Source organism: Antedon bifida, chromosome 11 (assembly GCF_963402885.1).
Source record: "Antedon bifida chromosome 11, ecAntBifi1.1, whole genome shotgun sequence".
NCBI classification, from domain to species: domain Eukaryota; kingdom Metazoa; phylum Echinodermata; class Crinoidea; order Comatulida; family Antedonidae; genus Antedon; species Antedon bifida.
Window position 1 is genome coordinate 13,087,223 of NC_136236.1, and position 22,051 is coordinate 13,109,273.

Here is a 22,051-nt window from a genome sequence, read left to right on the forward strand (position 1 = left end):
AGATCATACTAAACTTCAACATCTCTATGCATGAATCAAAATAGGTGCCACACATGTTATTAAATTAATTAGATTTTATTTAAATAATAAAATACTTAAATAACAACATTATTAAATAAAAATATTACAATCTTTATTAGAATGAACACAAAAACAACTTGCAATATGTCATAACAATAAACGTGCTACAGAGGTAAATAACTTTTACTGCAGAAGTCAATCAATCTACTGCAGTAATTGCATCTTATTTGATATTATGGAAGTATTAACAACAACATTTTAATCTATTGTGTGTATTGTGAAACTATTGGCTAGCCATTTCATTTGTACCAAACTGGAACTGAACAAAATGCAACAATTTTAACAAGAACAGAATACCTCTTTCCTGTCCCCACCGCAAACAGTTTATTGGAATTTGCAGGAGCTATTAAAATTGATTAAAAACACCTAAAAATTCACCCCCAACCCTGCTTTACAGTGAGGATTCTCTAATTGTAAACACAATGACTGCTCAGTTATACCTTTTTCAATTCAAAACGTGGTGATAAATAAAAATGATAAAACACACACTGTTAAAACTTGAAAGAGAAAACATTAAACATTTTAAACAAAATAAATTATAAATCAATTTCTGAATTTAAGTATTGAACTTATAATAAAAGAAAATTAACAAATTTAAGTCGTGCAAAATAGTGTTGTGTTGCAAATTTAGTAACTATCTCAATTATTTAAGCTTTATGTTATCGGCAAGAATATTATTTGTTTTTTACTACTACCCCCACCCCTTTTTTCCCCTTCACCATATAAATTTAGCATAAAAAAATGTATTAGTAAAACAGTGCATGTTAAATAATGAACAGACACTCACCACTTGAGTACATGCCTAATAAATATATAATAATAATGGTAACAAAATCAGTTAAAATTGTATCAAATTACAGTATTATTTCACCTTTTAATTACGAAAATATATTTTCCCTTTTTGCACCATTTAAAAGTTTGATTGCTTCACAGACAAGTGAATAAAATAATTAAAAAAGAAAGAATTTGGTTACAAAAAGTATGGTTTTGGGAGAATTTTGATTTTTTTTGGAATGGAATATTAATAGATGTTTCTCTCGGGATCTGAACAAATAATTTAAAAGATTTATTTGGTCATCAACTATCTAAGCATTAATTAATGCTTAATAAGTACAAACAAATAAATTGAGCAAAAATGGAATGCATCTAAAATATAAATTACCTTTAAGTACAAAGAAAATACATAAACAAACATTCTGTACTTTGTAAAAAATGGAACTATGGTATGCAGTGACGTAACATAGAGACCTGAGGTCCCTGGTTTAGCCAGTGAGCGCTCATAGCCGTTACGCCACTGATGGTATGATTAACATGCAAAATAACATATAATTAAGTGATTTGTATATTTTCAATAATATAATCAAAGTGCAAATATAATAATTAATATGAACGCTAATATTGCAATGTGAACAAGCTTTGGAAAGACTAAATTGATAAGATCAGCCTCGACACTCCTAGCAATCATTCTACTGCAGTTAATGCAGTAATTCATACATGAAACATCCTATCAACAGAAATGAAGATACTGCAGCAACTGTAAAATACTGCAGTAACCAACTATAACCAACTCACATTTTCAAAATTGTGAACCATTCGTTTGTAGAAATTCTACTTTTTTTCTTCTTATTTCAATTTTAATAAAAAATATTTATCACTAATGTTCCACTAAAAATATGTTTCTTTCTCCTTGACTTGAAAATTGAATAATGAACATACAAGTTCCATTCTGTTAGTGCATCAAATGTTACATTAATGAGAAGATATTCACAAATATGAATATAATAATTACTGTATATAGAAACAATTGCATTATATTTACATCATGTCTTCATTCACTTACTGGAAGCTCACAAACACTCAGTTAAAAATACTCTACTATAAATAAACCTACCACTTAAACGTACTGGGTTCACACTCAACTGGAATAGACTCATGTCCAGTGGATGGCTCCTCTATTCTCTGCCATTTTCAGACTTGGTGTGAACCATCCTTACTGAATTGGTTCACATATGAGCACTGCAAAAAGTATTACACATATCAATAGTGACTATAATTATCTTTGTATGAATTTTAACAAAATAGTTTCTAAAAATTGTATAGATGACAAAATTTGTCTCTGATAGAGACCAGAACAGTCAGAGTTTAACTCCATTTAATCAAATTAGCTTATTAAAAAAAAAGAAATGTTGTCATCTATGATAAAGAGTATATTTATAAATTACAATATTTGGGAATTTTGCAGGAATTAATATTATGTGTGACTACAGTAGGCTATATTGTTTGAGATTAACATTAGGGTCTAAGTACAGTAAAGAATGAGTGCGAACTTAGACACCACAGCATCCCCAACCGTCTAATCGTTTAGTATCCATGTTTATGGTGTCGCCTCCACCAGCTTCAAGCGCTGGCCCACCTCCGTGCCTCTTTTTCAAAATGGTTGCTAATTGGTAGAACGTGTCGTCCACATTTGTAGAATCTTTTGCGGATGTCTCCGTGCACATCAGCATACCGTGATGGTTAGCCAACGCCTCAGCGTCGGTCAACTTGACTTCCCTTGATGCTTCTAAATCTTTTTTATTTCCTGCAAAAATATAAAATATAATATTAAAACGAAGGAAATAAATAAATAGGCACAAAATACTTGTTGAAAAACTCTTACTATATACACTTAAGCTCCGTCTACACTATTAAACTTTATGTGACAAATGTGATGTTCCCATATATGGACATGATGATGTCATATCACTACCATATTTGGGCATATCAAACCTTGTTTGTCAAACTAGTTTGATAGTGTAGACAGAGTTTAAAAGTGCAGTTAATTATTTTCTTTTAAAGAAACATCTTAAATACAATGAACTAGATCTGAATAATAGAGCAAGAATGTGAAGTAAATTACAATGCCTTTGAAGGCCAGCTGGTAATTAGATACTCAACAACAATCATTGGTAAAGTTCAACTAATTTAAGTGTCTTTCAAAAACCAATGAAGCATGAACAAATTTAATGATAAGATCAAATAGCTTAAGTCTGGTTCTTAAGTGAATAATGTACTTATGGATAAGGAATGATAAGAATATAAATAAACATGTTGAAATAATTAGATCAAAATGACACTGTTCCTGTACAACATGTATCCGACTGTAAATTTCACATGACAGTATAAATTTCAACAGACTATCAAACGGGCAAAAAGATTAAATTTAAATATGGTAGTAATAACCCGGTGTATTTCATTGTAATTGGGTTGAATTGTGTGTGGACAACACATACTGTACAACTTTCATCTTCCCTTTTGTGTCATATCAAATACCCATACTCTTTTGTCTGTCTATAAACGAATTAGCCTGACAAGATGTGCAAGAGGCAATGGCATTGTAGTCAGATGATACTACACACAGAGATATCATCCAATCTTTAACATTACATAGTTGATCTAAGATGCATAAAGCTCCGTCTACACTATCAAACTAGTTTGACAAACAAATTGTGATGTGCCCAAATATGGTAGTGATATGATCAAATATGGTAGTGATATGACATCATGTCCATATATGGACACATCACATGTTTTTGTCACATAAAGTTTGATAGTGTAGACAGAGTTTAAGACAGCACCACTTACTTACCTATAAGAACCTGAAGTACATTATTGCCAGCATACTTCTGTACATCTTCTATCCATCGTGGTATGTTATTAAATGATTCTTTTTTCGTGATGTCATACGCTAATACTACGCCATTTGCACTTCTATAATAACTCTGTGTTATTGTTCGAAACCTTTCCTGTCCTGCGGTGTCCCAAACTTGAAGCTGAAGAGAAAAATGAAAATTATCAACATTTGTTTTCTGTACATAGTAATAATGAATGTAAAAATATATAATAAATGTTTAATCTGTTAGTAAATTTTCTAAATAGAATTATATTATAAATACTCCTCGTAAATCCTGTAAAATGATTTATATATTTTTTATGACCATAAATTATCCTTTAACAAAAAAGTACTAAAAAAATTGTTTCACCATTTTTCCACAATTAAAATACAGTCCTGTGTTAAAATTGAGGGGGCTAGACCAATATTATCCTAGATCAGACCTACTACTAGGATTTGCCACTATAGTATAACTGGCCTAGAGAGAGAGAGAGCCTAGCCTTTCTTTAGTTTTATTAAAACTCTTCTTAAATTGACAAAACTATACTGATACCCTATTTTAGGTCTGTTTTCGACTGTATAATTAACATATTTTAGTTCAAAAGGTTATATATTAATATAAAAATTTACAAACCTTTACTCTAGCTCCGTCAATATTTAATGTTTTCATAGTAAAATCTACCCCGATTGTTGCATGCTGTTTCTCGAGGAAGGCCCCGGACTTGAACCGCTGGACAACACAAGTTTTGCCTACGCCAGCGTCGCCGATTAATACGATTTTGAATAAGAAATCGAACGAATCATCGGATTCCAGATGGTGTGGATAAGAAGTCATTTTAGTTTGCAACCGCTCTCACAAAATTCTTGATTCTTTTGTTAGTTTTCGTCAAGAAATAACACGAAACATTTTTATGCAATAACTGTAGTCGTGTCGCACTTAATCATCTTTTATAAATGATGATGTCATAGTTTAGTGGGCATGCGCACTTTAACCTCATATTATTTCTCTTTTGGCGCTCCATATCGATTATTGGCAAAAACCCAAAACAAAAAAAAATCCGACACAAACAATTAAACTTTTGTCATTAAAACTCTACCTTATTTAAATGTTCTTATTGTTGTAAGTATATCACATTGACCTATATGTTTATGAAAGACATTTTGATTACGTTAAAACGGTAATTGGAGTTATAATTTAGCAAATGCTGGCCTTTTGGTGTAAGTATTAGTGCTAGGCCGGCTCCCTTATAAAAACATATTTAGACTCTAAAACGCTCGCCTGTGCCACATGCTTAGCCGCTGCTGTAGAGCATCATAAACAGGGTGGTCTGATGCTAGGCCTAGCAATCAATAAAGAACGAATATTCATGAATCCCTAGTAATATTGCATTTAAACATGTTGTATAAAGTTTAAATTTATTTTTAATTTTTGTTTTATAGTGGTCAGATGGATTTTCCCAATATTATTCATTGGGAAAACCCTCAAAGATACTATTTGGGGTTTTCCCATGGAGTATTTGGAAAATCCACCACTATTACACTAGTAACATATATAATTTGCTATTGGATTGTCAACTATGACATTTTGAAAATAAAAAATCTAATCTATATAGGTTTTTTTTTCAGAGCAACTTTTAAGGATATTACAATAGACTTTGTAAAGGAAAGCGGTGAATTATTATGTTAAATGTTGTACACTACTAGCAAGTGCATGCTGGTATTCTACTAAGTTCTGATGCATTCACTTCGTTATTTCACGAGTCATTTTCTTGTAATTCCGGTTGAGGGCATTAACAGAATGAAAACCAAATTTAAATGTAGCGTAAATCTCCTCGGAGTTGTGGACATATTTGTGCTGCTTGTAGCGGTTTGCTCAGGTCTCTATTCCAGCTGGTACCACACAAACAGCCTCCTCATCTTTGTTATCATCATATTTGGTGTTCTCATCTTCGCTTTCAGTAGTATTTTCTATTACTATTTCAACTTACGCGACATAAGCGCAAGTTTTAGTCATTTATGGTTCGGATGTCTTCTAGGAATGATCGCTTTTTTCAACAACAGTAGCTTCGACGAGGACAAACCGACAATGGTGACAAATATATTATTAATAACAAGCCTTGGTGTGAAAATAATTTGGTCGTTTATGCAACGAGCGTGTGGAAGTGCAGTTTATAAATCTCGATTACTAACGCAAGCTGAGAAGTTTGAGTTTCTTGGATTTGGTGTAGCTTGCGTTCTTAGTTCAGATTACATGACAAGCATGTGGCTATTGGTGATCGCAAACGTGCTGATGATAATCATGCTGCGGTTTAAAGTATCATTCGCTATACCGTGCGTTATACTATTCTACGCAATAAGTACTTTGTTTTTCTTTAAAGCAATACCGGCTAAGTTAAGTCATTGGGCGTTACTGTGCTTCACTGGTAGACTTTTATGCGACCCTTTTTTTGATTTATACTACAATGGGTTATCTGCGCTCGAGAGGTGGCAGTGTTTTTCTAGCCTTCCGCGTTATCAACACAGGTTTTTAATTTTGTGCGTTATAGCCTTTGAAATATACTTTTTCCAATCAGCTGGGTATGTTATTGTATCCAATGAGGAGTGGTATCTGTCTATACCTCTGTTCTGTCTGTCTGGTGTAATATGGATGTGTTTACATGTAATCTTTGTTCTAACGTTTTGGACTTTTTGTAATAAACTAAGCGAGTGCAATAGTGTGTTAAAAACCAATCAAGAAACGAATACCAATTTATCAACTGTGATGGCGTCCAAAGGATTGAGGTACTTTGCTCTCGTCTCCAAGTACATCATATTAAGCGTGTTCTTAAGTACTTTGCTACTGGGTGCTGCATCGTGGCAAGCTACAAACACGCATTTTATGGCTAGTATCCTGACTGTTTTACCGCTGGAGGCAATGTTTCACGGTATATTACAAGAGTTAGGCGGACTGCTCGGTGGCACCTGCACTAGCTATGCAGTCATTGGACCATCTGGTTTTTGCAGGTACAGTACATTCTATCTTTCTAATGTACAAAAAATTTGAAATTAATGTATGATAACTTAATATATTTTATAGTTTCTAGATAGAATAGTCAGACACAATTTTCATTCGAGCTCCTGTGAATGCTGTTCTCATATGGGAGCTTCAAAGTACTGGTACTGGTGTATATATGGTTCCTCTTCACCAACTTTAATTTGCTTTTGGTTGATTACAAAAATGTCATGTTTTTCTTCAGCAGAGCTGATCGAATGCCCGTCTTGTTACCAAGCAACGCCATAGAAGAACAGAGTCGTCGGTCTGTTAACATCTTGAACAGCATTCAGCGGTTTCTCGTCCACCACATGATTGATGTTTTCAGTTGCGACTTCTCCAGTGGTGGCATTGCCATAGATTCTTTACAGACGAAAATGAAGAGTTTTTTGGCACGAAGGACTAATGATGGGCCACGGTTTGATACGTATCTCATTTACTACAGTGGACATGTCCATACAAATGGTGACTGGGCTCTAGCAGGTAGGTGTTTTACCTCTCATTTATCTGGTTTCTGTAAAATACGTTATCAGTACCTTCCTAAATTCCTCAATCTGCCAAATTTCATCCTTTTGCCAAAACTGGCGTGCAGTGTTTAAAAACTTTTATCCTGATAGTGATGATAAAAATTGTTTTATTTTTAGATGATGGTATTTTGAAATTTGAAACATTGTTAACATGGTGGCGCGAAGCTGACGCAGAATCTGGATCACGTTTGATCATCATCTTAGACACAAAGCATCATGCTGGATGGTTGAAACAAGTTACGCGAAATTCTGAAGATTATATCGCGATTCAAACATGTTCTTTCGGTAAATCTGATCCTGAAACTGGGATCGTAGCGAACATCGGTGATTTCACGATGGAATGGGTTGCGTTTAACACGACTAAAGACGCGGATGTCACGTGGGGAGAACAAGGTAGCAAAACTAAAGCTGTTTATTGCATTTCTAAAAACTGGGTTGATTTTAGCTTTCATAAACCGACCGAGGATGATATTGAGGTTTATTGGAATCAAAATTTTCCACGGATAACGCATTCATTGATTAAAGTATTGCAAGTTGTAAGTTCTATGGAATGTGATTCTCGTTGTTGGTGTTTAGAATGTTGTCGTAAAATCAAGATGAAATGGCTGCCACCAAAGATCGTGAACACGGGTCATGGCTTTAGGCTTGTACGATCTTAATGCTTTATATTAATAATCAAATAAAAAATAGATCCATCCATTTTAGTTTGGTTAAACTTTAATAATAAATACTAAATGTTTATGTTTTGCCGATAGCACTTTCTTTATATTTATAAATAATTTAAATTTTGTAGTCAACTTTTTTTCTATTACTTTTTCTATGTACTATTTTTTAATGTTAAATATTTTGTATATACATATTTTGATTTTTGGAATCTACTAGGACATACATATGATGGCATAGGGTTGAGACATGTATAAACCATTAGATTTCAACAAGTTTTTAATTAGTATTACAATTATAAATGCAGCCTTAGGTTAAGCCTGGTTTCCATAAAATCGCTACACCGTCGCTACAGCGTTTCCATTAAAATCGCTACACGCGCAGATGTCTCCGACGCAATCGGGAAGGCTCCCCGATTCATCGCAGTCAAATCGGCAAAGTTCAACCATGTTCAACTTTGCCGATTTTGTCGGCGATGAATCGTATACTCGTACCAAAGAATATTTAGCGCTCGCGTACTAGATCCCCGATAAATTCAAGCGTTTCCATAGAATCGCTACGCTCTGTCGTGTAGCGATTTTATGGAAACCAGGCTTTACATGGTTTGAAGAGGATAGAAACAGGTGGAAGCAACCAAAGAAATAATAAATGTGAACAATATGGTTGAAATGGTTTCAAATAACTTTTAAAACGATTGACAAAGCAAATAAAGTATAAGGAGGAGATATACAAGTAAAATGTCTTTTTTTTAAAGTAAAAATTTTTTTTTTTAAAGTAAAAGGTCTTATTTAAAAAGTAAAATGTCTTCCACTAGAGTTTCACAGAGAAAGGATCATAAACCAATGTTATAGACAAATTGGAATCATTCAAGCGTGACATCATCAATACATTTAAAACCATTTTAGTTAATGTGTTTATTTTTGGGATTAAAAAAAACCCAAAATTTGTATTTTTAATTTATGCAAATATATTCACAAAGGGGCTTTTAGTATGAAGGTCTTGCAGAAATTCAAAAAAAACACATGCTATATAATTACTAAAACTAAATAACTAACATTTGGGGAAAAATGGTACTTCTTCTTTACTCTTATTTCTTAAGGTAGACTTCTATTTCAAGACTCAATGTTTACGAGGTAGCTACAATAATCGGAATTTCTTTTTCATGTTCTTATACTTATCTTTCAGGTCTACATTTGTTCTTCCCGGTTTGAAGTCGTAGCTGTACAGAATGTTGTTCCAGTTTGGTCCTTTTTTATTTACTCCATCCAGCAAGTTCTTCACTTCCTCTTCTGTGTAGTCCTTCCTTTTTCGTCTCTTACTTGACGGAGGAAATACATAACAAAATATCTGAAAGATATAATACATCTGTAGCTAGTTGTCAAAATACAAATAACTGTTGGTTTCACCTCCCTTCACTCATCTAATTTTAGAGCCGCACAACATTTTGTTTTACTATTTGCAAAAATTGACAGATCATAAAGTGTTTTAATTTCAAGATGTGTAAATTTCAACTGGACTTTTAAACTATCATTCAAATCTGGGATGTGAAACCTTTTTTTTTACTTGGCCTACTCTAGTAGACTTACTAACAATAAATTGACGCACACAAACCTTTTTTGGTTGTTTGTTCAGGTTACTTGCTGTTTTTCCTTCCAGGTAACCAGTACTCTCTGGTGTGTTACTTTCATCCCCAGTGTGGACTTTAAAAGATGTACTCTTAAATTGTTGTCCAACTGTGTGATATGGTTTTACAGTACCCGTCTTTTTGTGTAGTGTGTGTTGTTTTTCACCAAGGCCTGACGTCATCGGTAGATCTTCTTTTCTAGCTGTGTAATGTGGCTCTATGGTACTAGTCTGTTTGTGTAGTGTGTGTTGTTTTTCACCAAGGCCTGACGTCATCCGTAGATCTTCTTTTCTAGCTGTGTAATGTGGCTCTATGGTACTAGTCTGTTTGTGTAGTGTGTGTTGTTTTTCACCAAGGCCTGACGTCATCCGTAGATCTTCTTTTCTAGCTTTGTAATGTGGCTCTATGGTACTAGTCTGTTTGTGTAGTGTGTGTTGTTTTTCACCAAGGCCTGACGTCATCCGTAGATCTTCTTTTCTAGCTATGTAATGTGGCTCTATGGTACTAGTCTGTTTGTGTAGTGTGTGTTGTTTTTCACCAAGGCCTGACGTCATCCGTAGATCTTCTTTTCTAGCTGTGTGATGTGGCTCTATGGTACTAGTCTTCGTGTGTAGTGTGTTATGTTTTTCGCCAAGGACTGTCTTCTTGTCTTTCATGCTTTTGACTTGAATTAATTGACTTTCTTTGTGTGTTTTAGGTATGCATTCCATCTCTTCCTCACCACACACAGCCTTACATGGGATTTCTTTGCCAATCTGTTGTCTACGATCTTCTAACATACCACTATTGTTCTTGTGTTTTTCACATGTGCGTTCACATTTCTGTAAAATCTTCTTGTAGTTAATGCTGTTTAGCAATGGCAGATTAACTGGTGGTACGCAGCCTAAACGATAAATAATAATAAACATTTACCAATTATGTTTCTAAGGTTACTTAACAATACAGTTCTTTATGTGTTTCTTTAAATACAGTAAATATACAGTCAGCTTTCCCAATACCGGACACCTTTGGGTTAGTGGCCTTTCTAATTTTCTGCAAATTCTGGCATTTGGAATTAGTTTTTAATGGTAAAAATGATCTTGGGACCTCAATAAAAGTCCTGTATTTGCAGAGTTGATTGTAGTATTTTGAGTTTGGCGTTACTCAAGTCATGTGCGTATAGAATAATTCAGCTTTAGCTTATAATGCAAGTATAGATGACTTTACATACCAGGGCAGTCTTGAAACATTCTTGCTATTACTGTGCTGGTTTCAGCAATTTCATCTAAACATAATTCAAAAGAAATATTAGCAAATGCTAACAAGTAAAGTCGACTTAAGCTCTGCCTACACTATCAAACTTTATGTGACAACAAATGTGATGTGCCCATATATGGACACTATGATGTCACATCACTACCATATTTGGGCACATCACATTTTATAAATAAATAGCATTGTGATTCATCTGATCATAAAGCTAATTAATTTAAATGTAAAAGAGCGTGGTCATTTCATTATAGAAATTAAAAGTGAAAATAACATTTATAAATTCAATACACAAAGGGTACACAAACCTTTGGCAGGTCCATCGTGATAAATAGCAAATCTTCTTGGTCGTTGTACCTTACAAGATGAATGCAAAAATTTCTTTCCAACCAAACGCTTTCCACTATCTTTTACCAACTTCACTTTATACGACCTTTTTGCAGATTTTTTCTTGGTTTTATAAAGTTCAGAAGAATTCTTAATGGGACTTGATGTATCTGTAACATACTTCTGTTTATGCTTCTTCTGGTAGCTTTTTATTACAGAAGGGATCTGTGACAACTCCGAGATGACACTCTCCACATCAGAATCAGTGTAAAAGTCATTAGCAGAAAATCTTGAACGGTTTGTGGATATAGGAAGAGGTTTTAAAAAATCACGATCAATATTACAGGTCTTGGAAGAGTGTATTCTGTCAACTTGCGATAAACTTCTGTCAACATGTGATACACTTCTGTCAACTTGTGATACACATCTGTCAACTTGTGAGGCACTTCTGTCAACTTGTGATACACTTCTGTCAACATGTGATACACTTCTGTGAACATGTGATACGCTTCTGTCAACTTGTGATGCACTTCTGTCAACTTGTGATACACTTCTGTCAACATGTGATACACTTCTGTCAATATGTGATACACTTCTGTCAACTTGTGATACACTTCTGTCAACATGTGATACACTTCTGTCAATATGTGATACACTTCTGTCAACTTGTGATACACTTCTGTCAACTTGTGATACACTTCTGTCAATATGTGATACACTTCTGTCAACTTGTGATACACTTCTGTCAACTTGCGATACACTGTCAAATTGTGATACACTTCTGTCAACTTGCGATACACTTATGTCAAATTTTGATACACTGTTAATATGAGACAAGTTGTTGTTGATATTGTACAGTTTCTTTTTATTTGATGTGTTGACTGGCTTCTTTTTTTTCGGTAATTCTGGTTTTTTAAAGAAATCATTTTGCGCTGTTGTACTGATATCCGTGCTTGCGTACACATGGCTTGAAATTGAATGCTGTAATGCTAACGTAGCATCACTGATTTCTTGGTTTGCCTCTACGTTCTCTTTATTTACATACCTAAGGTTCCTCTTGTTGGTGGGAGTCTGTGTAGTCACGTCACAAGCTTCCACAAATGAATGAGCCGCATTCTTTGATTGAACAGTAGCCATTGGCGTTGTGAATGTTCCACATCCATTAGATCTATGTCCCAAGTGCCTTCCTGTGTGCTTGTCTTTGTCAAGTTTATTGCGGTTGTGATCATCAGACTGCCTGTTGTCCCTCATATTTGGTTTTTGACAGATATCTTGCTGAATTTTTAGCCTTTTAAGTCGTTTATCTACGTTTTTCAGTTCAAGTCCAGATGCTTTAGTAAGTTCCTTCTTAATGTCATCCTTAAATGAAATAAATTAATAACAAATGAATATCTGCAACATTTCTATCTATATTTTTGAACAGAAAAAGTAACTCAAATATCATTAACCCACCCAACGCTATATATAATACTACCACAACCTTTAGTTAAGGTGCTAATGCATTTAGATTATATAGGTTAGGAGTGAGGTTATTTAGGGGGTATGGTGATGGAAGTACTAATGCATTAGCATCTAGGGTTAAGCACTTGTGGTACTATTACAGTATGTATTGCGTAGGGTGGCATGTGATGCATGTGGTTTGTTTGAACTGTAAACAAACAATAAAATAATACTGATACTTTGAAAAACTAGAGAATATCTGCGAAAATGGTATATGCTTATTCAATGAAAGCATTTCATACCATGATATCTTTCTGTGCAGCATCGTCATTTTCGTGACATTTTGGCGTGTTCTTTAACATCCCTATCATTGTCTGTACCATGTTGTGTAAACTTGGTGTAATTACCTGAAATGCACAATGAAAGCAGTAAACTGTAATGATGTCAGCAGTATGACTCCAAATAGCAGGGATGTACTGGAGGATGTGTAAACGCTGTGTTAGATTAGCATAAGGATAGCATAGGATATAACTATTAAACCAACAAACACAACTTATAATAATAAATTATTTGCCTATATCAATATCAAAAGTACGTCATCAGAAATTTTACATGCAATTACATTTTTTGTGAATCAAAATACAAAACCAAAATAGTTTACCGGACTCATTCTGTTTTCGTACGGCTGTTTTGTTGTTTCTTCGACGGCCTGTTTATCGTTCAACGTTTCTGGCGTCATCCAAGTGGAATTAGATTTTTGTGAATCTTTATAACATAAAAAACTTAAGTATTATTATTACTATTATGTTATACTAAAGTTCAAGTTTATTGTACAACAACAAAAATACAAAAGGAGCCCAGAAAACAGCTAACCACAAGCCTGGCCCCAGCTTTCTCTTAAGCTCTGTCTACACTATCAAACTTTTTGTGAACAAAACATGTGCCCATATACGGACATGATGATGTCACATATTTGGGCTGATTGATAGTGAAGACAGAGCTTCACATATGGTACAGATAGGCTAGCAAAATCTCAGACTAGACTTTGGTTGGCATCCCTTACCTAGGCACATGTGTAACAGATAAGTAGCAGACTTAGGTTGGCATCCCTTACCTAGGCACATGTGTAACAGATAAGTAGCAGACTTAGGTTGGCATCCCTTACCTAAGCACATGTGTAACAGATATGTAGCAGACTTAGGTTGGCATCCCTTACCTAGGCACATGTGTAACAGATAAGTAGCAGACTTTGGTTGGCATCCCTTACCTAGGCACATGTGTAAGAGATAAGTAGCAGACTTAGAAAACTCCTCCTCTTGTATTCTTGCCATTAGCTGTACTAATGAAGGTACACCATTATGCTCGATAAATTCTTTTTGACTTTTCTCTACACAAAAAAGAAAGGATACCATTTGGGTTTTTGTATAATGTAATGTAGATTTCATAGTGCTAGAAAGGGTTTTATAGTGCCACTTAAGGCTCTGTCTACACTATCAAACTTAGTGACAAAAAAAGTGTGATGTGCCCAATATGGTAGTGATATGGCATCATGTCCACATATGGGCACATCACATCACTTAAAGTTTGATAATTGAAACGGCCTTGTTAAAAACACTGTATTAAGTGATCAAGTTTTTCGTTTTCAAATAACGTTATTATTATTATGGTGAAGGCAGAGCTTAAGAAGTAGATAGTAGTAAATCCTATTGTTTAAATGCATGCTTACAAAAAGCTAAATAATTACAGGATAATGAGTAAACAAAATATTACTGAAGTAAATTAGTTTTGCTTCAATAATAAATAAATCTCACCACATGATTCTGTGCAGAGTACAAGTGTATTAACAAGTTGTAACTTTGTGCTGGTGTCTACTGAATCTAACAATAGTGCGTGTAAAAGCAGGTGGGTGACATGCAAATCAGCTATCAACAGTTTGTTATCATCTGGAATGAAAAATACATTTAAAATGTATTTAAAAAACTAAAATATATTGTGCAAATATAACAAGTAAAGTGCATGAATGAAAATGACTCATTTTTAGCGGTAGTTATAAATGTGATTATTGCTCTGTCTACACTATCAAACTAGTTTGACAAAAAAAGTGTAATGTCCCCAAATATGGTTGTGATTATGATATCATCATGTCCTTATATGGGCACATCACATTTTTTTATCACATAAAGTTTGATAGTGTAGACAATATTTTCTATTATTATAACATACGTCCTCTACTTAACTAATTAAGTTATAAATAACATCAACAACTTAATAGCTAGATAGAGAATGAAGAATTACCATTGTCTTCAATACAAGATACAATAGTACTTGCTATGTGTTTCATCATTTGCATAGCGTCTCTACTTGGATGCATCTCCAATAGCTTCACTTGGTTGTGGAACACCTCTAGCAATACGTTCAAACCACCAATCAGTCCAATTCTCTCCTGGTTGTTTTCTATAAATATATATTTACCTCCAATTTAAGACCACTTGTGTCACCTCTAATAAATGCTACTTTTATTTATTGTTGACAAAAATATATAAACAGCTGACAAAACGTCAACATTTAGTAGTAACAATGAGAAAACACAAACACATTCTTTATACTGGAGTACATTTAAAGTCCTATAAAAAAACCAAAAAAGATTACCATTGTTAGCAACTGTTAAACTGATGAAAGATAAAATTAATCTTATGATATCTTGGTCACATGTCTTCTCAATGAAGGAGACAGCAGCAGGAAATGCAGACGCACAGATCATTTGGTTGTCAACTATTGATTAAAAAAAAAAACAATGAGTAAGCAAAAGATAACATTCAGAAGAAATCTGAGATTCCATTATTGGGAGAGCTGACAATTTTATAAAAAGTATTCTAGAAATTAGGTGGTATGTACTGTGTGAATTGTATTAGTTGTATGCTTACCACTTTGTGGATTATTGACACATCCACAAAGACAACTTGCTATTCCCTTCCACAGTTTTAAACTGCTTTCGTCCTCTTTAATCTCATCCAATAAATTACTATCTTCCGATTGTAGAAGTGAGTTTTTAAAGTCATTGCTCCTGAAAAAAAGTTGGAACTTAATTAAATGATTTTCTGACATTGGCTTAGTTATTTACTTGGGTACGTTGGTTTATCTCATTGTTAGTGAACTGTGCCATGTTAGCAACTTGCCCTGGTAACTAAGTTTGAAGCCAGGTCAGTTCTAGTTACCAGGGGTGGCCATTATAACTGTCTAAAACCAGACTAACCTGAACATATTGACGAGTACATCCAAACAATGAGATGTTCTTACGAGCATCTGTCCTTCACCTAAATCAAGATCAAATTAAAAGAATACAAACATGCATGGACATCTGGCTGAAATTGTACTAGTTGTAGGTGATTTATTGAAACAAGCATATATATTAAAACTTATACTGTACTGCAGGAAACTTCAGAAGTGGTGAGCAGTTTGAGCCTTGTGGTTTTAGCGCTTTAGAGAAAATTTTTGTTAGGCGCTATACAAAAGAAAATTATTATTACATGATTTTTCCTACTAAGCAACAAAACAAACAAAATTATATTCAATTCAAGTATTTTCACTTAATTATGTTGCTAGAAGCTGTACAGATTGTACTTACTATTGTTGGTAACCAAACACAGTATAAAAAAAGAAGAAAATATCTTAAGTTGTTTGCTTGATTCCTCGCTTACGAGTTGTGAATGAAGAAAGCGAAACATTGACATGTTACAAAGCTGTTTCTTGGACAACACTGCAAAAAGGATATAGCCAAATACAAATGCAGATAATGATTAATAATAATGATTAATGATAATGATGTATAATACTGTACTCAAGTATTAACCACCTACTAAAAATTCAGACATAAGAGTATTTATAAGCTCTGTCTACACTATCAAACTTTATGTGACAAAAAAATGTGATGTGCCCATATATGGAAACGATGATGTCATATCACTACCAATTTACTAGTTTGATAGTGTAGACAGAGCTTTAGATTCTTTACATAAAACAATAATTTCCTCCATGACTTTTTAAAGTTACATAATAACATAATAAATATAAATCAGGAAAAGATGAACTATTCAAAGTTAAAATGTTACAAATGATACAGTTGAATGAATTGACTGATTGTTGTTAATGTTATAGTAACATGCATACTCACTGGAATGTTCTATAGCACATACAAGAGTGTAAATAGCCGCTACCTTTACTTGTTCATTGTCAACTGATGTTAGCAAAGTCCGTACAAAATGTAAGCCACCACACTTTCTAAATATTTCCTTAGCTTCATCTAGAATAAAATTAAGTATGTCTTATTATATCAAAATATAAATTTGAAATACATGTGGCATATCTATATCTGGTATGTTACCTGAATGTAGAAGCATTGCAGCAAGTCCTGATAAAGCAGTTTTTTGAGAATCTGGGCAGTTCATATGAAATTTCAATGACTCTAATAAGAGACTTAGCTCCATTTTCATTTCTGAAACAAAACAAAAATGATAATATGTTGCATGGTAAAATAAAGAACCAAATGAATATGTTTGTTGATATTGTTTAATACTTTTACTGTCTGTACCATGTATTCCTGCATATTTTGGACTACACACAGGAGCTGTCTCAATCACTGATCTTAATGTTGACTCCATCATCCAGATACTATAGCATGTAGCTTGGTCTAGGAGGCCTCCTCTAGCTTTAGACTGCTGGTGGGAGGAGAAAGAAGTGAAAGATTTATGAAATATATATAAATTTACGTACTTTTAGTAGAGCATAGAGTTTAGCATAAAATTATAATATACCTAGCTAGGCCTAGCCTAACCTGCTAGGTCTACCTAACCTAGGCTATCTGACCTGGTCCAACCAGGTCCAAGCTAGGCTAGCCCTAACTCTCTAATTAGTCTAAGCCTAGCTAGCTATGCTAGGCCTCTAGACTAGCTAGGTAGGCCTAGCTAGGGCTAGTTAGGCCTACGCTAGGCCTCTCCTGGCCCTACAACTTATTACATTAATAATACTTAGGTCTAGTGACTTTTACTTACAACTTTCTTTATACTTCTATAGTTGGCTTATTGTTTAGGCCTAGTTTAGAGTAGTAAATAAAAAAATAAAGTTATCTAAGCAGCAGACAATTTTGGTTCATCATCAAAAAGTTACAGACATTTCTAAACGTTGGTGGCAGCAGGTCGAACGGCTTCTACGTGATTAGCCAATCAAAACTGTCGTACCTGAAGTCGTCGACAATCAAAACAAGTATGGCGTCCCTAGCGCTCCACTCCGAGTAAACAACATGAGAAAAGTTGCAAAATGTAGCTTTAAATTGCATATTTATATATTACTAAACCCACAGTTCAAAATTTAAATATAAGATTAAATAAGCTGATGGTTTTATTGTTGTAAGTATTATCGAATTAGCAATTTAGGATAGCTCCCAACAAGAGAAGGCCGCCGTGCGCGTGAGATAGACGGTCCGTTCGTCTTTTCGGCGGTAGTTACTTCATTATCGAGTCGTTTCGACCTAAAATTGAATAAGCAGCTGGGCATATTAATGCAACGTTACTGTTTGAAATATGTATGTAAATACTACAAGCCTAATATAATATAACATGGTAGTTACCTCCATATGTATGAATATGATGATTTAATTGTTATTTATTGTACTGCATGTTTTTTTACAGTCTATTTAGAGGCAAAAAATACAATGGAAAGTTGTCATGATGAAAGTGACCACAAAATTGGTGACAACAACAATAGTCAATTACACATATGTGCCAACTGTTGTCGGCCATTCAAAAAGTAAGCATTCACGCTATTTTCTTTTTCGACTGTTATTTTTTAAATTAAAATTGACTCTTTACAATAATTTATGATTTTAATGTCATTTTTCATATATTATAGTACTAATGGTCTTCGAAATCATGTGGGAAACTGCAACGCACCTCTGAAACCAGTACTAGAGGTCAAAGGTCAGTGACTATTTTCACAGTGTCAGCATTTTGCAATTTAATGTACCTTTGAATCAAACAAATGCTAGTAAATTTATATGCATACTCACTATGTGATATCATTATCATACAATATGCATACTGTGAGACATCATATGCATACTGTGTGACATCATATGCATACTGTGAGACATCATATGCATACTGTATGACATCATATGCATACTGTGAACGCATCATTAACCTTATATGGTCAATATTACTTTACAGAATCTCGGAATCGATTACTAACAATAGACCCGCAAGATGATGGTCAAAATCAAAGCTTTAGTGGACCTATCACACCTCCACAAACAATGGTAGATTCGTCTGATTGGTTAACACAGTTAGCTAACATTGCAACAGGACCACAAAGTCCTCTTCTACAAACAAGTAGCCAAAAAAGGTAACATTTTTACGCATATTGTTAATAAATGTATCTTATTTCGGTAATTTATATGCATCTAATTAGTGTCAAGAATTAAAATTATTTAAAAATTAAGCGAAATACATCACTAAACAAAAAGTACTCATTTACTAAAAAAAATGATTAATAAAAAAATTTCTTTCAGAAACCCAGCAGTAGCATTTAGTAATTTAATGCATACATACGCTAAGCCACCAAAATCTCCTGAAGCGCCCTCAACGTTCTCTGATGCTGAGTTTCATTCAAGCGTACTGACGTCATTGAGCAAAGTGGAACCAGAAAGTGATAACAGGGTGTCATCTTCATCCCCGTTCCCCACCTCCCCTGAAGATGTAGAATCTTGTCATGGTAGCTGGTCACACACATGGCCTGCAGCAGTATGGCAGTGCTTTATGAAAGGTAATACTTACATAATATTTAAATCATATTTACATAATACTTACATAATATTTACATAATACTTACATAATATTTACATAATTAATTTATAGTTCAAATGTATGATATTGAGCTTAGCTTTGTAAAGGTATTTACAAAAAAGATCCAGGATAATAAATTCAATTATTAATGTTTATATCGTAAATTTCTTTAGGTACCCTTATACAATTTATTTCAAACCAGACATCTGATTGGCAATCAGCAGAAGAGATTGGTAGAATAGAGATGTTAGCTTCAAAAGCAGCCTATCAAATTACAGATCCTTCATCAGCTAGCCAATCAGCATCAAGACATTATGCACCAAACGGTCTAATGTTAGAACGTATAGAGGACATCAAACCAGCTGAGAAGATAAGGCTGACATTTAATCCACTCGAACCTGAACAGAAAATGTTGCAGGCACGGTGTCCTATCGATCATCCATTTTTTGTTAAAGAGAAAGGTAGCCAAAAATACACAATCCCCATAGCCCAACAAGTAACTATATTATATGTACCACTGTATATTCTTTGATAATTTGTCTGTTATAAAATCACAATTGCTTCTTTCTAATATAGGTTGGTCTTCCTACAACCCTCTGCTAACAGTTGAAAAATATGGAATACCATGCAGTGAACTAGAAACCGGTGACATTTGTATACCGCCCTCTCATCCTGACGCTATCAGCTTTAAAGAATCAAATGTTTTTGAAAATTTCAAAAGGTAATTTATCATTTATTTGTGGTGGGCTTATGTACCTGTTACGTGCCTACTTATACTTATGTAATTTGATACCATGTTTTTTTTCAGTTTTGACCTGACGCCTCTAGACACTTCAACAGTACTGGCACTGAGCAGCCTAGCTCGTCACCGACGTGATATGGAATCAAACCAGCCTAGGAGTGCACCACCGTCGCCGATTAAAAAAACACGCAAATTAGATCCGAACCGTGGTTTCAAACGGCCTATGAATGCCTTTATGTTATTTGCTAAGAAGTTTAGACTGGAGTATACGCAGATGTACCCAGGTAGAGATAACAGGTAATGAGAAATATGAAATATATGTATAATGGTGGTGAACAGTCCATTGAGAGAGAACAATAACGTTGATGTTTGTTACAGGGCCATCAGTGTTGTACTAGGTGATGAATGGAAAAAACTGAACGATGAGCAAAGAAAGGTGTACGCAGAAGAAGCTAAAACACTCGCAGACGAACACAAGAAACATCACCCTGACTGCTGGAAGAGGAAGCGCCATGCCTCTAGTGTGAGTATAGTTGTAGAAAGCGCCATGCCTCTAGTGTGAGTATAGTTGTAGAAAGCCTTTAGTGTGAGTATAGTTGTAGAAAGCCTTTAGTGTGAGTATAGTTGTAGAAAGCCTCTAGTGTGAGTATAGTTGTAGAAAGCGCCATGCCTCTAGTGTGAAGTGTGAGTATAGTTGTAGAATATCTATCCTTCCATTTGACATAGGAATAATAGTCGTAGAATATGGGAATGATAGGTTGTTTCCCTACCTTATCTCTGCTTGCCAGGTAAATGATAAAATGAAGTATAAATTTGTATTCTGTTCCAGTATTAAACAAATTTTCTTTTATTGTATTGCATTTTTTTTTACGTTTCAGAGTGTCTGACTGAGAAAATATCATTCACCAAAAAAGGGATCTGAATTGATGAAGCAATCAAATTACATGTCGCTGGAATTGTCTGTGATTGGTTCCCATGCAAGGATGTAAGCTCAACAAGTAATTTGACCAATCACGACATGATGATTCATACAAACTGTTGCTTGTGATTGGTCAGTTCACTTGCGTTGCTAGTGGGAACCAAGCTCACACTACATAGGGTGACTAACAACTACTGTAATGAACTAACACTTGTCATCAAATCATACCTTACTTATATTTGAATGATCCATACAGTACTGTGTTGAGTCTTCCACGTGCGTAACAGTACGCGATTCCCCTTTTGACCCTGACAGTTTCTGAATGGACGTTAAAATCTGTATCTATTTGATACCCCCACTTGTGAATTTTAGTACTAAATTTATATACATTTTTACATAAATCTTGTATTCTCTCATGTTTAGTTATTAAATTTTAATACAATAATGTTGAACCTTTTAAATTTTTGCCAAAGATTTTTAAAACTTGTATTAGTCATATTAGTCTTACAGACAAAAACTGTATATTTGGTATTTTACAATAGTTTATATATCATATTGAATCTTAAGATTTTTTTTATATATTACATATTATACTCTATTTTTAAATTGGGAAGGAGGTTACTTTTATTGTATGTGTTTATATTTTTATCTTTTGTGGAATTTATATAGTTTATTGAAGTGTTTTATGCAGTCTGTTTTGGGTGTCTAGCATTTTGTGTTTATTTTTGTCTTTTTTTATTCGTGTTTGACAAGTAGAATGTTTTTTTTTATTTGTTGGTGGATTTCTTTCATTATTTCTTTTAAAAATCTTGTATTACGTGGTTTCTTTCATTTTGTGTGATTCAATATTTATAGTGCAGTATTGTGAGGTTTTTAAATGGAGTTTATGTTTATTTTAGTCACAAATATGAACACATAAAATGATTCGTATTAAAGGATAAAAGTATACAACTTTATGACT

General features: G+C 34.0%; 4 protein-coding genes across 5 annotated transcripts; 2 read left to right on the forward strand and 2 right to left on the reverse strand.

The window, feature by feature from the left end:
* Positions 1 to 56: 56 nt before the first annotated feature.
* On the reverse strand, positions 57 to 4,671 carry LOC144855602 (ras-related protein Rab-43-like). Its single transcript, XM_078713508.1, has 4 exons — positions 4,368 to 4,671; positions 3,710 to 3,893; positions 2,409 to 2,662; positions 57 to 2,097 (listed from the first exon to the last, which is right to left on the reverse strand). Exons 1-3 carry the CDS (start codon positions 4,566 to 4,568, stop codon positions 2,409 to 2,411), a joined length of 639 nt encoding a protein of 212 aa, XP_078569634.1. The 5' UTR covers positions 4,569 to 4,671; the 3' UTR covers positions 57 to 2,097.
* Positions 4,672 to 4,782: 111 nt separating this feature from the next.
* Positions 4,783 to 8,006, forward strand: LOC144855433 (transmembrane protein 168-like). Of its 2 annotated transcripts, none has more exons than XM_078713290.1 (4): positions 4,783 to 4,853; positions 5,360 to 6,736; positions 6,970 to 7,247; positions 7,409 to 8,006. In XM_078713290.1, the coding sequence occupies exons 2-4, from the start codon at positions 5,469 to 5,471 to the stop codon at positions 7,948 to 7,950; spliced, it is 2,088 nt and encodes a 695-aa protein (XP_078569416.1). In that variant the 5' UTR covers positions 4,783 to 4,853; positions 5,360 to 5,468; the 3' UTR covers positions 7,951 to 8,006. The 2 variants fall into 2 exon arrangements, with proteins under 2 accessions (XP_078569416.1, XP_078569417.1); XM_078713291.1 differs by having other exon boundaries at positions 6,973 to 7,247.
* Positions 8,007 to 8,728: 722 nt separating this feature from the next.
* LOC144856127 (uncharacterized) lies at positions 8,729 to 17,251 on the reverse strand. Its single transcript, XM_078714094.1, has 16 exons — positions 17,182 to 17,251; positions 16,975 to 17,085; positions 16,765 to 16,893; positions 16,219 to 16,350; positions 15,847 to 15,907; positions 15,518 to 15,657; positions 15,243 to 15,365; positions 14,889 to 15,047; positions 14,405 to 14,536; positions 13,861 to 13,980; positions 13,255 to 13,358; positions 12,896 to 13,000; positions 11,135 to 12,512; positions 10,789 to 10,842; positions 9,566 to 10,461; positions 8,729 to 9,301 (listed from the first exon to the last, which is right to left on the reverse strand). Exons 1-16 carry the CDS (start codon positions 17,249 to 17,251, stop codon positions 9,092 to 9,094), a joined length of 3,924 nt encoding a protein of 1,307 aa, XP_078570220.1. The 3' UTR covers positions 8,729 to 9,091.
* A 604-nt stretch (positions 17,252 to 17,855) lies between these two features.
* LOC144855553 (HMG box-containing protein 1-like) lies at positions 17,856 to 22,041 on the forward strand. Its single transcript, XM_078713447.1, has 10 exons — positions 17,856 to 17,995; positions 18,278 to 18,395; positions 18,498 to 18,565; positions 18,815 to 18,989; positions 19,156 to 19,409; positions 19,603 to 19,890; positions 20,006 to 20,150; positions 20,238 to 20,468; positions 20,550 to 20,694; positions 21,050 to 22,041. The coding sequence occupies exons 2-10, from the start codon at positions 18,301 to 18,303 to the stop codon at positions 21,056 to 21,058; spliced, it is 1,410 nt and encodes a 469-aa protein (XP_078569573.1). The 5' UTR covers positions 17,856 to 17,995; positions 18,278 to 18,300; the 3' UTR covers positions 21,059 to 22,041.
* The last annotated feature ends 10 nt before the right edge of the window (positions 22,042 to 22,051 follow it).